Source organism: Sceloporus occidentalis, unplaced genomic scaffold, assembly GCF_023333645.1.
Source record: "Sceloporus occidentalis isolate IW3139 unplaced genomic scaffold, rSceOcc1.0.p SCAF_4, whole genome shotgun sequence".
In the NCBI taxonomy this organism is placed as follows: Eukaryota; Metazoa; Chordata; class Lepidosauria; order Squamata; family Phrynosomatidae; genus Sceloporus; species Sceloporus occidentalis.
The window spans coordinates 105683584-105697009 of NW_028316984.1; the positions used below are offsets into that span (position 1 = coordinate 105683584).

Genomic DNA, 13426 nt, shown 5'->3' on the forward strand with positions numbered 1-13426 from the left:
GAGAAGGATGACTATACTTTAAAATAAGACATTTGCCCATATGTGAGTCTCCATTTCTGCTGAGGACTGCTCAGAACAAAAGCCGTGAAACAAGCTTTTGTTGTGAGCTTCCCTAATTATATTCAGTTTTCTTCCTTTGCCATAGTACAAACAAACAGTCCTAGGAGAGCTTAATCCTTAATGGGGCCTGAATTACACTCAGTTATAATTACATGTAAAAGTAGTTAATATGTTTTTCAAAGTGTAAAAGAGCCACGACAAATGGGAGCCAGTAATCTCTAGAGGACCAGGGATGGGTACCGTGCATCCCTCCCAATGTTGTTGCACTGTAAATCCAAGCAACTGCAGGCAGCATAACCAAAAGGGAGAAAAGCTGGGAGTTGCAGTCCAGTGATATCTGAAGGGCCATATGCTTGCTATTCCTGCTCTGGAGTGTGGGGTATGAGGAACGAGTTTTATCTTTTTTACCTACTGCACAGTTCCAATGAAAATTCTGTCCCAGTTATTATCCCTTGGATGGAAACTTCCACCGATGCTTCTTGATTCAAGTAGCAGTTTGGGGATGGAGTAATTTTCCTCCTAGGGCTATGCATGTTACAATGCCCTCCATAAGTCAGTGTCCCATGGCCCCCACTGACCCATGCAAATATTCAGATTAAAAACAAAATATCTTTCTAATACACAGACAGGAATTATTTTTTTCTAGCAGAAGTGGAGGAGTCTGATACAGCAGTCCACTCCTCCTTACTCCACTGCTTACTGTATATATTCATGTATAAGTCTAGAAATTTAAGTCAAAAAATTGACCCAAGAAACTTAAGTCAACTTATCCAAGGGTCAAAGTGAGTACTGTAACTCTTATTTGACTATTAACTATTTATTTAAAAAAGAACCCTCCCCTGGTGAAAAGCAAGAATATAATCCATTCAGTCTTAAGTGTGATCTTAAATAGTTACACCTGCTGGAACTTTGTAAGTTTTTTGGCATTGTTTTCCTTTGCTTCATCCTTTACATCCTTTGTTACATGTCTCTAAATTTTACTCTTGATTTAGCCATGGGTCATATAAAAACCCATAATTTTGGCACCAAAACCTGCCCTCAATTTATACATGTGGTCAACTTATAGTCAGGTATATACAGTAACATTTTTGCCTCTGGGATCTTGATAAAGTTGCATTTGTTGGAATTAAAGCATTCATGTCTCAGAGTGGGCATTAGTAATAGGGTTAGATAATATGCAGGGGTAGCTGTGTTGGCCATTTAACAAATGCAAACAAAAATCCATCAGTGATACCTTTCTTGGCCAACCGAAATGTAGAATATACAGTACTTGTTGCAAGCTTTCGAAGCTCCATGGGCTTCTTCATTAGGCAAAGGTTAGATAGTTTGATTCACCGGCAGTGTCTACCACCTGTCCTGATCTCTCCTGTGATGTAAACTGGTCTCAGGGATGTGTCCACTCTTCTTCTCACCTCTCACTCTTTTCCATGCTAGAGATGTAGCTAGATTAGAATAATTTTCCTATCTTAGAATGGAGTTCATCTAATAAAGACTTTAGTTTTTTCTCACACCATTGGTGTCTTTGCTCCTTAATCAGAATCTTTGAGTGCACTAATTCTAATAGCATTTCTGTCAAAGTCATTCCAGGTCATTTGGGTGTCTTCCAGCATTCCCAGGCAGTTTTCCTAACCCTTTTTGATAAATGCAGTTCTGGGAAAAACCTAGAGGTTGTTCAAGTGGTGTCTGCCTGATATCATAATGACAGAAATGCCCAAATGTTCTCTTGTATAAGTCAAGTTTTCTTTCTTTTTAAAGGTTATTTTACTTTGCATATTCATTGGGGGCCACCACCATTTTATGCTTCACTCATTGTGTAGACAGCCTCATCTTGAGGGCTAAAAATCCCTATGCAATTATAGCTGTTTCAGCAGAGTGTATAGGAAGTGTTTTGATTCTATATTCATTGTTGTTGGTCCTATTTACCTCTGTAGTCTTGAAAGAAAACCACACCTACCATGGTTATGTGACTGCATCCACTTAAATTCACGCTCTAGCATTGATCTGAGTTTTAACAGTTTTCAAGAAAAAAGTGGAAACTGAGTGTGCATTTACAGAAACAATGCAGTTTGACACCAACGGAGCCATGGCTCCATCCTACACATTCATAAAATTGGTAGTTTTGTGAGGCACCAGCACTCTTTGGTAGAGAAGTCTAAAGACCTCATGAAACTACAAATCCTAAGATTCCATAGGATGCTGCTGCAGCTCTTAAAGTAGTGTCAAACTGCATTATTTCTACAGTGTGGATGCACCCCAAAATTGCTCATCATATCTGAGACAGGGACAGAGAAAGACCAGCAAAAACTAGATTCAGTTTAAAACAGGAAACAGGAGAAGAAACATGGCCAAATTCTATTGACATAGTATTTTTGATAAAAACATTGAGCTAGGCCAATAGCATGCAAGAAAGACACACTCAGTTGGCACAAAATTTATTTTACATATTTATTAGTTAAATTATATCATACTTTTTCTCCAGTGAAATTGTGCTAACAACATTATACTTTCCTTCTTTTGAAATAACCAGAACGTAGCTGAAATATCATCCGTTTGATTTTTTTTTTTTTTTTTTTTTTTGCATTGCAAAAATGATAGCCAAATGTTCACAAATTGTGTAGTAGTAGGAATGGGAAGGTGTGAGCATGATCTCAATGCCACACTATGCCTACAAACATTTGAGGAAGGGCAACGATTGCTCTTCATTGCTGTCAATGATATCATAATGCAGCCAAACATGATTGGCTCCCTGACCCCAATAAATTCAATTCACGGTCCCAGTTGGGAACATGTAAGTAAAGGCAAAAAGTTAAAATTAAGCTAAAAAGGAGTGTGGGTTTGGAGTGACAGGGATCTCAACATCTGCCAGTAGAGGCATTGTAGGGTCCATCTCAAACATACCTGTGGATGAACACTGGTGCAGCTCTAGAAATCAAAATCCAGTGCATTTAGAAGGAGCAACGTTTATTCATTATCATAGTTGCATTTTCTTATGCATTTTGGAGCCAAGTTTATGTCTTTGCAAATAAAATACTTAGAATCATAGGGTTGAAAAAGAACCCAAGGGCCATCCAGCCCAACCCCCTGCCATGCAGGAACTCACAATCAAAACACCCACAAGATGGCCATCCAGCCTCTGTTTAAAAACCTCCAAAGAAGATTCTACCACACTCTGAGGCAGTAGGTCCCACTGTCAAACAGCTCTTACTATTAGGAAGCTCTTGTCAAATTGAATGTTTCATTTTGGCAAAAAGAATCCAGCGAAAGAAAGTTAGCTTAAAATTTAATTTTGTTTAATTTTGTTTAAGATAGCTAATAAATGACAACACACATTTTTAATTCTTTGGTGGTGTTCCTTATAAATAAGTCACATAGGAGCAAAATGGAGAACTCCAAAACAATACTTTTATTTCCACATCTCAAGTATGTGATGCTCTATACAGTACAATGCTAGCACACCTGTGCAAAGTCTTAGAAAATTTAAACAAAAGATAGTGCCTCTTGAGTACCTCCTACTTAAAAACATCAGTGCTGTGCACAAGAAAAAGTATGTGTCTCATTAAAGCCAAATAAATAAATATTGCACTTCCAAAAAAGAAAAAAAAAACCAACAAAAACAAAACACAGAACAGAAACCTATGAATGGTATAAGATGGCTGACCTACTCTTAGTGGCCATATGAGCCCTATTATTTTGAAGGAGTATAACATTTCTACATTCAGATAATGCATAGAGAAACAAAAGGTTGCATAATCTTTTCTTTGTCTGAGTAAGGATGGCCACTATTTTCTATCGCCATGAGCCCATAACCACTAAGAAGCCATTCCATTTCTTTTTTAAAAAATAATAATGTTACCCTAAAACCCTGATAATAAGAATGTCAAACTTCAGGTGCTCTATCAAAAAAATTGATTCCTTCCCCCAAGAATGAGTAAATATTTTCTGGAGAAAGTTAATGGCCTCATGGGTAAAAATCTGTTCATCTTAAGTCATTCTACTCAGTCCAATGCAAGTGTTTTGCAGTTTAAATAAATAAATAAATAAAGGCAGAAAATGCACAAATACATGCTACTTTTGGGTGGGGCTTTGTTCAGATTTAGCACTTCTGTTCCCTTAATCATGGTTATGGCAGTAAGATTGCACCCCGCATAGAAGAATTCTTTCTTCTCTTGGCATTAACATTAACTTTGGTTATCATTAACACAGGAATAGCTATGAAACAGAGAGTCTGCTCTATTGGTCATGCTTGCTGGGGATGAGGAGAGTTATATACAATACATGTGGAAGATACCAAGCTGAAGAAGACTGCAAGAAGTAAAACTTGGGTTTGAAGCTCATTATAAAATGTTGTTTAATATAGTACTCTGGTTAATTTGGATATAAGATTTATTGTTTTATGGTGTAAACCTTAACAATAGTTAAAGCCCACACAAAAATACATGAATACCCTCTAGCTTATTCCATAGCCATGGTTAAGGAATCAGCAGTGACCTGCCTTTTCTGGGCAGATATATGGCTTGACCATTACTAGACTAGAACTATTAACCTCAATATTTTATTTTATCACCTAGTTAATCATCTCACATTAAATCTATCACTGCTTGGGAGGAGTTAGTCCACCCCCACACAAGATATAGCTTTCTTTTTCGAGTTTTTTTGTGATGCTATTGTTATATCTCATTTTTAGGTTGGACCATCTGTTTTTCAATAGAGTGAAAAATTTTGTTGAGCCATTTCTTATTAGACAAGTCATTTAATTCTAGAGCCAGCAGAAATCCCTTATTTCTTTACATCCTTTAATTCCCCTTTTCCAGTTTGAGAGGAAATGATACACATTCTCATCAGCCTTATTAAACATGCTTTATCACACTTTTTTACTCTTCTGGAGCTGTTAGACATATCCAGATGGTGAATATATACACAAAGTTGTGTTTCTTATCAGTGTTACCCATCTCATCAGTCAAGCTGCTTCACTCTGAAGGTGCATCTCTCGGGTAGAAATTTCACTTTTTAACAGTTGCTCAGGCCAACATTAAAACTATATTACATATCTTTTTCCTGAGATTTTCATGATAATCTATCAATGGCGGAGTTAGAATCCTATATCATACTCTGTCCCTTTATACTCATCAACATGTTAGTTGTGCAGCACCACATTCTAATACAGGAGGAATTACCTCCTCTACACACCAATGAATGCTAGAGAATTTTGTGCAAAAGGGTGATCACAGAGATCACAAAGGAAGCTTTTGCTAAGGGAGAATTGTGTAAGCTGCTAAGACCACAAAAAGGAAAAAAGTAACTCCCAGCTGTCCCTTCATCCTGATCTTAAGGAGATTTATTTAGAATCAAGCCTCATGTTTGCTCTGCATTTAATTATTCTGTTTTGTAACTTAAATTCAGTCAGGAGATTGAGCTACACCTGGAAGGATTGAAGTCATTCTAGCCTTGGTAAAAGATGCAGTACAAATATGTTACATGGGACTTCCTTTCAAAATACTCAATGGCTTCCTTTAGTTCCAAACATCCATATTTAAGAATACTGTCTAATTTTCTTTGTGGAATGTGAAAGAATTATGCAGCTCAGGTTTTATGATGCCTGTGTTAGGATAGAGCCAGGCATTTTCTTAGCAAACAAGATAATGTCAATGAGAGGCAGTGCTTGTTGTTTGTTGTGTGCCTTCACATCGTTTCTGACTTACGGAGACTCTAAGGCGAAACCATCACAGGACTGCTTGGCAGGATTTGTTCAAAGGGGGTTTTGCCTTTGTTTTCCTCTGAGTTTGAGAGAATGTGACTTGTTCAAGATCACCCAGTGGGGTTCTTTGGTCAAGCAGGGATTCAAGCCCTGGTTTCCAGAGTCATAGTCTTATGCTCAAACCACTACAATGCACTGGCTCAGTGGGGCAGTGCTTAGCCCATCCTATAGGATATTTTCCTTTTCCAAGTAGTATCTGTTCCTCTTGAAATCAGCAGAAGGTGGAAAAGTCAGATGTACTCTGTAAGTAAGGTCCTATCTTTTATTAAAATTACAATGGAAAGGTGAGTTTAAAAAGCACATCTCCTTTGTAATGTCTAGCCTCACACCAGTATAACATCTGCAAGTGGAATTTGGTTTTCAAGATTGCTGTACTTACAGTAGGTTGCTGCTACACATGCCAGACTTTCTGTGGAACCACAGTGTCATTACACACCTATTAGAACAGAATTATACATATGGTAAAGCTTTCCAGAACACAGGTGAGAGGTCTTGCACATGTGGTAAAGTTGGGTGTGAACATCTGTATGCTCCTACAGCAACTACAATGAGGTATTGCTTTAAGTGACAGAGGTTTTCTGTGCACATAATTCTCATGAAATTTACTTTTCCATCACATTATTTTGTATATATGGCAAAGGTGGAAAGCTTGAATATTTCCACATTTATAAACTCATAGAATCATAGAGTTGGAAGATATGTCAAGGGTCATCAAGTCAAATCCCCTGCCATGCAGAATATACAATCAAAGCACCCCCAACAGTTGGCTATCCAGTCTCTGTTTAAAAACCTCCAAAGAAGGAGGCTCTGCTACACTCCAAGGGAATGTGTTCCACTGTCAAACAGCTCTTACTGTTAGGAGGTTCTTCCTAATGGTGAGGTGGAATCTCTTTTCCTCCACTGCTTTTGCATCCACTGCTTCGTGTCCTAGTCTGTGAAGCAGCAGAAAACAAGCTTGCTCTATTTTCAATATGACATCCCTTCATTCAGGCGTCTCTTATATAAATGTGGAACTGTCTACATAGCCAAGGCATGGTAATATTTTACTTTTTGCTCATTCCCTTCAGTTGTGACACCAAACAGAAATCTCTATCATAATTCTAAGGTCTTATATTAAAAAACAACAACACACGAGCTCCAAACTGAAGCTTGTAACATGAATTAATGCTGATATTTACAGAGGTTATGAGTGACATTCTTCAGAAGCACTGGTGTTTGTGTTTCACCTATGACTCTCCTGACATCAATGCCCTAATTTTTGGTCATATTCTTTCTCTATATTTTTTATGTGGGTGTCTTGATATTCAAGGCACATTAATCAAATTGCAGTTAGCATAAAAAAGAAAACAGCATTTATTGGCTGGTGTTATCTGGCTACTTAAAAGAAATCACACTGCATTCCCATGTCTTATGGCACAAATAAAACCAAACAGTGGATTACTGATCACATTTTATCACCATGAAAGTGACAAAAGCTCTACCTTGCTTTGTACACTTCAGTTTTAAAATGAGTGCTTTCTGGTATATTGTAATTGGCTTTTCTCCCCAAGTCCTGTTTTGTTATTCTCTGTGTTGGTCATGTTGAAGTCCTGAGTTCCACCAGGAATATTGCTGGACAGCAGAACAGGTAGCTTTCATTTGTGGCCCATCTGATAATTCAGTACAGGAGGAGAAGTAATTGTATAAAGTGGAGATTCCCATTACCACAGCAAAAATAAGGATAATGGCTGCTACAACCCAGAGCATGTTCCAGTGTTTATGCAGTTTGGGGTACAGTATTTGTACATAATGAATAATGACTTCAAGTTTGCTGTAAAATGGAAAAGGAAAAAGGAAAAAGATATGTAAGCTCACTGAAATAATTTGACACTAGCTACTTCTAATATCTGAAAATAATATGTTGTGCAATACTCAGAAGTCTGGCCATATACATGCTCTACTTATTAGGTGATTTCCCACAGGATCAAAGGCATGGTTCTTAGCATAACAGTTATGATTATATTTCTTAAAGTTTTAAATCTTTTACAAGTGTTTTTCTTAAGAAGAGAGTTGACACTTCTATATTAAAGTATTAAATGCTCCCTCAGGAGAAAGAGGTAACATTCAAAGAACACTTGGTATGATTTGTCACTATGAATTATCAGTCAGAGGATCAGCACTGCAGTTAAATATTCTAGTAAAAGCTAAAAAACTGCCTGAGCCTTGTTAAGGATTTCACTATATTTGAAAAATTTGACAGCTGTCCAGAGTTACTTTGGTTCAAGCATCATGTAAGAGTATCAGAAGCAAATAGATTATGCAGCGTTTTCACAGACAATACTTCAAGTAACTCTCATTCAAGTCAAAAAAACTAATTCATATTATAAATCTCTCCTTGCACTCTCTTCCAAAGAACAAATAGCACAAATGAGCTTAAAGGCAATTGCAAATTCATGTGTCATTTCAAAGACTTTTGTTGGTTCACACTAAATAGATGGAATACAAGTAAACTGGCAGTATGGATTCCAATACAAGCATTTGCTTACAAATACCAAATACATACACTCACTCCTGTATCAGAGTGGGTAGGACAATTTTTTTTGGTCAAGGGCTGCATTCCCTTGGCATAATCTGTTGAGGCAACACGTGAGCAGTGGATGGACCCATGGCCAAACGTAGGCAAGCCTGCTTTTTTATTGTTTCTCAGGCCCTCTCCAGACGGGCCTAAAGTGCACCCTCGTCATGTGCTAGGGGTTGGCCGAGGGCGCACCGCCCATACGTGCCGGTACACATGGGCGCCAACATTTTGACGCAATGGATGCTTAGCGTCCGCACATCCAGGTGTCATTGTGATGCCGCAAGTTCGCCATTGGCGCACCTTGGCATCACAATAATGCCGCAAGAAGAACCCGCTTTTTGCGGGTTCTTTTTGCTGTGCGAGGGAGCTGCGCGGTTTGTCCACTAAGGCTCCATCGCGCAGCAAAACAAGGCACAGATAGACTGCCCTTTGTGGGCAGTCTGTATCCCACCTAACACTTCTTCCTCTTTTAGTCACCTTCTCTCTCCCCATCTTCCTGTCAGGCCACAGGGAAAGGGAGAAATTGTTCTTGCAGAGGCCTGAAGTGATCATATATGATACCTAGACAAGGGCTGCATGCAATGAAGCCAAGAACTGGAGATTGCCCACCAATCCTCTAATTCAAGAAGAATGCTTCATTAGTGGCTGAAAGATCTGGAAATCTCCTCAGGTATGCTTCCCCAAAGTGGTGTTCATAATCTAACTCACGCTATCTTCTTTACTCAGATGATTGCTGGGAATTGCAGAGCAACACTTCTAGCAGGTGTTGGGTTTGCAAAGGCTGTTTTGGCAGTAGAGGTTTAGAAACAACGTATGACCCAGTTCCCACGCAGTGGGCTTTCATTTGCACATGTTGTATTTCGCTTCCAGAAGTTCTCTCTCCCTCTGTTCTACATATTTCTTGAAGTTTAGAAAGCAGATTGATGATTTTGAGCAACAGTCATCGTGGTTCTGTTTTCTGCAAAATTATTTTTGTGCAATTTACCCTTTGTTTCATAGACTCAGGGGAAGTTTGTTTTTTGTTTCCATCCCCACCCTATCAGTTGTTCTTGGGGGATCTGCTAGGAAGGAAACATCATCACAACACTTAGGTATCTCTACAGTCAACCTCCAAACATTCAGTAAGGCTACAATTCATCAAATAGACTGGCATTTGACAATCTAAGTACAGTGGTACCTCGGGATACGAATTACCCACGTTACGAAATTTTCAGGATACGAAAAAAATTAATTTAAAAAAACTGTTTCGGGTTAAGAAAGTTTTTTCGGGTTACGAAAAAACTTTTGGTGCTTTTCGGCGCGATTTTACACCAAATCGCGGCTTTTCCCCATTAGCGCCTATGGGGATTCGGCTTGCGAAAGCCTTTCGGGTTACGAAATTGACAGCGGAACGAATTAATTTCGTAACCCGAGGCACCACTGTACATCTATTTTCTTACCTATGTTCCTTGCTGACTTCGTCATCACTTTCACCTGCTACACAGTCATCAGGGCTTTCATTTATTTTGTCTTCATCATCTTCTTTCAACTCTTCAAGTTCTTTGGTTTTCTTTAAGCCTTCTTGATAGCTTTATGCATGAAAAAGACACATGCATTTTTGTTTTCTTTTTCAAAAAGCTAAGCATTAATTGAGGTCACAAGGCTTAGATACAGTAATAAAGCAGCATAATTTTCTTATGAAATCTGCTTGATGTCTGAATCTACCCAAATCTCCCATTTGAAGAGAGCACAGAGCTTCCCCTCTTAAAAGAAATATGAAAGCAAGGGGCTAACTTAAATATGATTGTATAGAATCAGATATGTGTAATAAATAAAAGATGTGCAAATGATGGGAATGTATGTGCAAACAATAAAGCTAAATCCATCAGAAGCAGAGCGAGAACACCACTTTAAAACCAGCACAGAAAGCAACTGAGAATGACAGAATATCACTTTTCAGGCTCATTCCCACTTACATTTAAACCGGTTTGAGATTTGCCTTTGCTCCGTGTTGGTAAATTGATTCCAAAAGATCCATTATTCCCACTAGGAATTATCCCCTTGTAATTACTTCTTTTTTGGCACAATTGTCATCCCCACTAGTTTGCGCCACTTCAAAATGCATGTCAGTCATCTGTGCGTCATCAGTGATGTAAGCGCCAGTCTGGCAGCCTGGCTTGGGAACTATATATATATATATTGTAAATAAATTGATATAAGATTCAATTCATTGGTTTTGTAACTACTTGCTTCACTGATTGCAAAATCAATGAATCAAATCTTCTATCAATTTTTTTTTAAAAAATCATGCACTCACATGTCACACCACAAGCACAAAGGCAGCATTGAGAGACGGGGGAATGATGGATCTACCAAAAACTGAGGTGGGATGGTAAACACCCCCCCGCCATTAGTCCCTCCTTTCCAGAATGATGTGATTCAGATCCATTGTTCCCACTTGTTGAGCACGCTCTGGAACTGATTCATTCCAAAAGAACCACTAGAAAACTAGAGTCTGGAAAAAACAAGCTTTTTGCTTTTGCCTTGCTTTATTGCAACAGAAATTGATCAAAGAAGGATTGGAACTGGTTTCAAATGGGAATGACAGTCTTATAAACCAATCAGCAATTCACTTTAAATCATAGTGGGAATGAGCCCTTGGTTATTCAGAATGTAGTTGTAATGGCATAGTTTGGCCTCCGCAGCTGTGCCTGATGCCCCACCCCAAAGGAAGATTTTTGTGTTCTCTTTCTCCCTCCTTAGATGGATAAATAGGGATTTTCTGCATGCAAACTCTTGTCTCTCTGGAGATTATCGCATTATATTTAAAGCAACTTATCCCTGATGGGATACAGTCACATTTAATTTTAAAACCATATGATATTGCACACAGCTGTGGCTGGGCGAGTGCAACCCATATACAGCCTGGATCCCAGCCATGCTTATTCAGCGGCTTTTTAAAAACTTGCCATTTTTGAAAAGCCACAGGATAAGTGCAACTGGGATTTGGGCTGCATACAGTTTGCACTCGCCCAGCTGAGGCTGCATGCAATAACACCCAGTTTTAAAATTAAATGTGACTGTATCCCATTGGGGATAAGTCACTTTAAATACAATGTGATAATCTCCTCTCTGTCTGTCCCATTCAAATTAACCATGTGATTTAGGTCACTCCCCCTTTTAGGGCAGCTAACATAGGGGTTGTGCGGACCGCTCCTAAGTGGTGGCCTGCAGCCGCCCCTTTTACAGCTAGATTGGGGCTGTGGCAACCGCACACTGAGGCCCCAATCTGGGCTTTGCAGAGTGCAAAAAGGAGCCCTGCAAAGGGTGTGATAGCTATGGCGCTGTGGCTTTATAGTGTTCCTTCAGTGGATGCAGTGCCACAGGAGCCCTGTGATGTTGTGCACTGTGTGGAGTGGCACATGGCATCACACTGCCCTGGGGTTGGAGTCAGGGCATGCATCATGTGGACACCACTCCCTGACTCTGTCCCCAGGCCAGCCTTTACGGCCGGTATGCACAGCCCTCTCTCAAAGATTTTACTCTTTCTCAAATATTTTCTCTTGAACTGTTGGGTTTTCCATCTTCCTCCTCTCTCAGCTTTCTTTGGAAAGATGGTAAGATAAAGATTTCTTTTTACCTGAACTATTCACTAGCTAGATTAGGATATAGCTTTTATATGTATATAGATTAAAGCCATTGGTAAACTTTTGTTTTAAACTGTCAGCTATGTGTTTGTTGTTGTTTTTTGAGTCAGTCTCAGTTCTTCGGAAAGCACAGTTAAACAAAGGCACTTTTCTGCTAGTCTGCTAATTTTAAAGGTAGATCTTAACAGGCTTGGCTTTGACATTTTTTATATTTAAATATTTTTGTTTCCTTACCAAAGGCTGAAGCCTTAGGAAACTTAAATTATCCTACAGTGATACAGCACTCTGAGCTCCAGAAAGTGTTCTGTATGGATTACTTTTTAAAAGCATGAGTGATAGATGGATTCACATCACCCACAGCATTTTCACTTATCTAAAAGCCACAATCATTTCATAAGTCCCAAACAGTTGTGGCTTCCTTCCATAAGACAGTTTTTTGTTTTTTTTTGTTTTTTTTACAGTGACTTCCTTGTAATACACATTAAGCTTCTTCAGTAATTTAGCAAGTCCAATGGGTGGATCCAGGTGACTAAAACAGTACATTTGTAATAAGGACATATTTTTCTCACTAACTGTAATATAAACATTAATCTAAGGCATGCACAGTAGAGTTAATATCCTAGCTAAAACACACAGTTTGGTTCAGGATTTCAATTGTCATAGGAAACAACAGCAACAAGAAAAATTCTTAGAAATTAACTCTGTTAACACAAGTGAAATTACTTTTAGTGAATGACATAGTGCTATCACATTTATTTGGTTACACTTTTGCTTTCATTTTTTTCTTTAGCTTAAGATGCTCAGTACTGTTAAAACAGCATATCTTTTTTATTACTCTTTCTCATGGATACATAACTGCTATGGCAACACATACTGATGACAAAACAAAGGCATTCTTTTCATTGAAATGCCTTTTGGCATTTTGTGTGGTCAACATGATTTACATTTCAGAATTGTTGATTTTCGTTTTAGCCTAATTAACTGCTCTGTGTGTATATTTATGAAATAATATGTACATGGTAATGGGTTTCCATAGTAACTCAAATGTTTAGGCATTGGATCTGTTGCAGAGGTTTGCTGTTGTTATGTGCCTTCAAATCAACTCTGACCCACAACAACCTTATCTTATGGTTTTCTTGATAAGATTTCTTCAGAGGAGGTTTGCTATTGCCTTCCTCTTAGGCTGAGAGAGTGTGACTTGCCCAAGGTCTGGCTGAATCAGGATTTGAATCCTAGTCTTTGTGAGTCTTAAGCCAACAATCAGACTACTGCACCACCCTGGACCTCCTGCAGCAGAATCAGAATTATTTTTTCTCAGTTAAATTTCAGCATATATTTTTACATATAGATACACACAGAAAGAGTAGATGCACTACCAAGTGTTATGTTAGTCATTATGAAAGAAGAAAGTGGACAGTTTGGATGGAC

The 13426-nt window shown here is 38.6% G+C and overlaps 1 protein-coding gene across 1 annotated transcript in view; it reads right to left on the minus strand.

Moving 5' to 3' along the window:
- Nucleotides 1-2544: 2544 nt before the first annotated feature.
- The window catches only part of IRAG1 (inositol 1,4,5-triphosphate receptor associated 1), a 135408-nt gene continuing 124526 nt past the window's right edge, over nucleotides 2545-13426 (minus strand). The window contains exons 34-35 of the mRNA XM_089521182.1: nucleotides 9812-9940; nucleotides 2545-7625 (exon numbers count right to left, since the gene is read on the minus strand). Coding sequence (XP_089377308.1) covers nucleotides 7376-7625; nucleotides 9812-9940 — 379 coding nt within the window. The 3' untranslated portion in view covers nucleotides 2545-7375. The remainder of the gene's footprint in view (nucleotides 7626-9811; nucleotides 9941-13426) is intronic.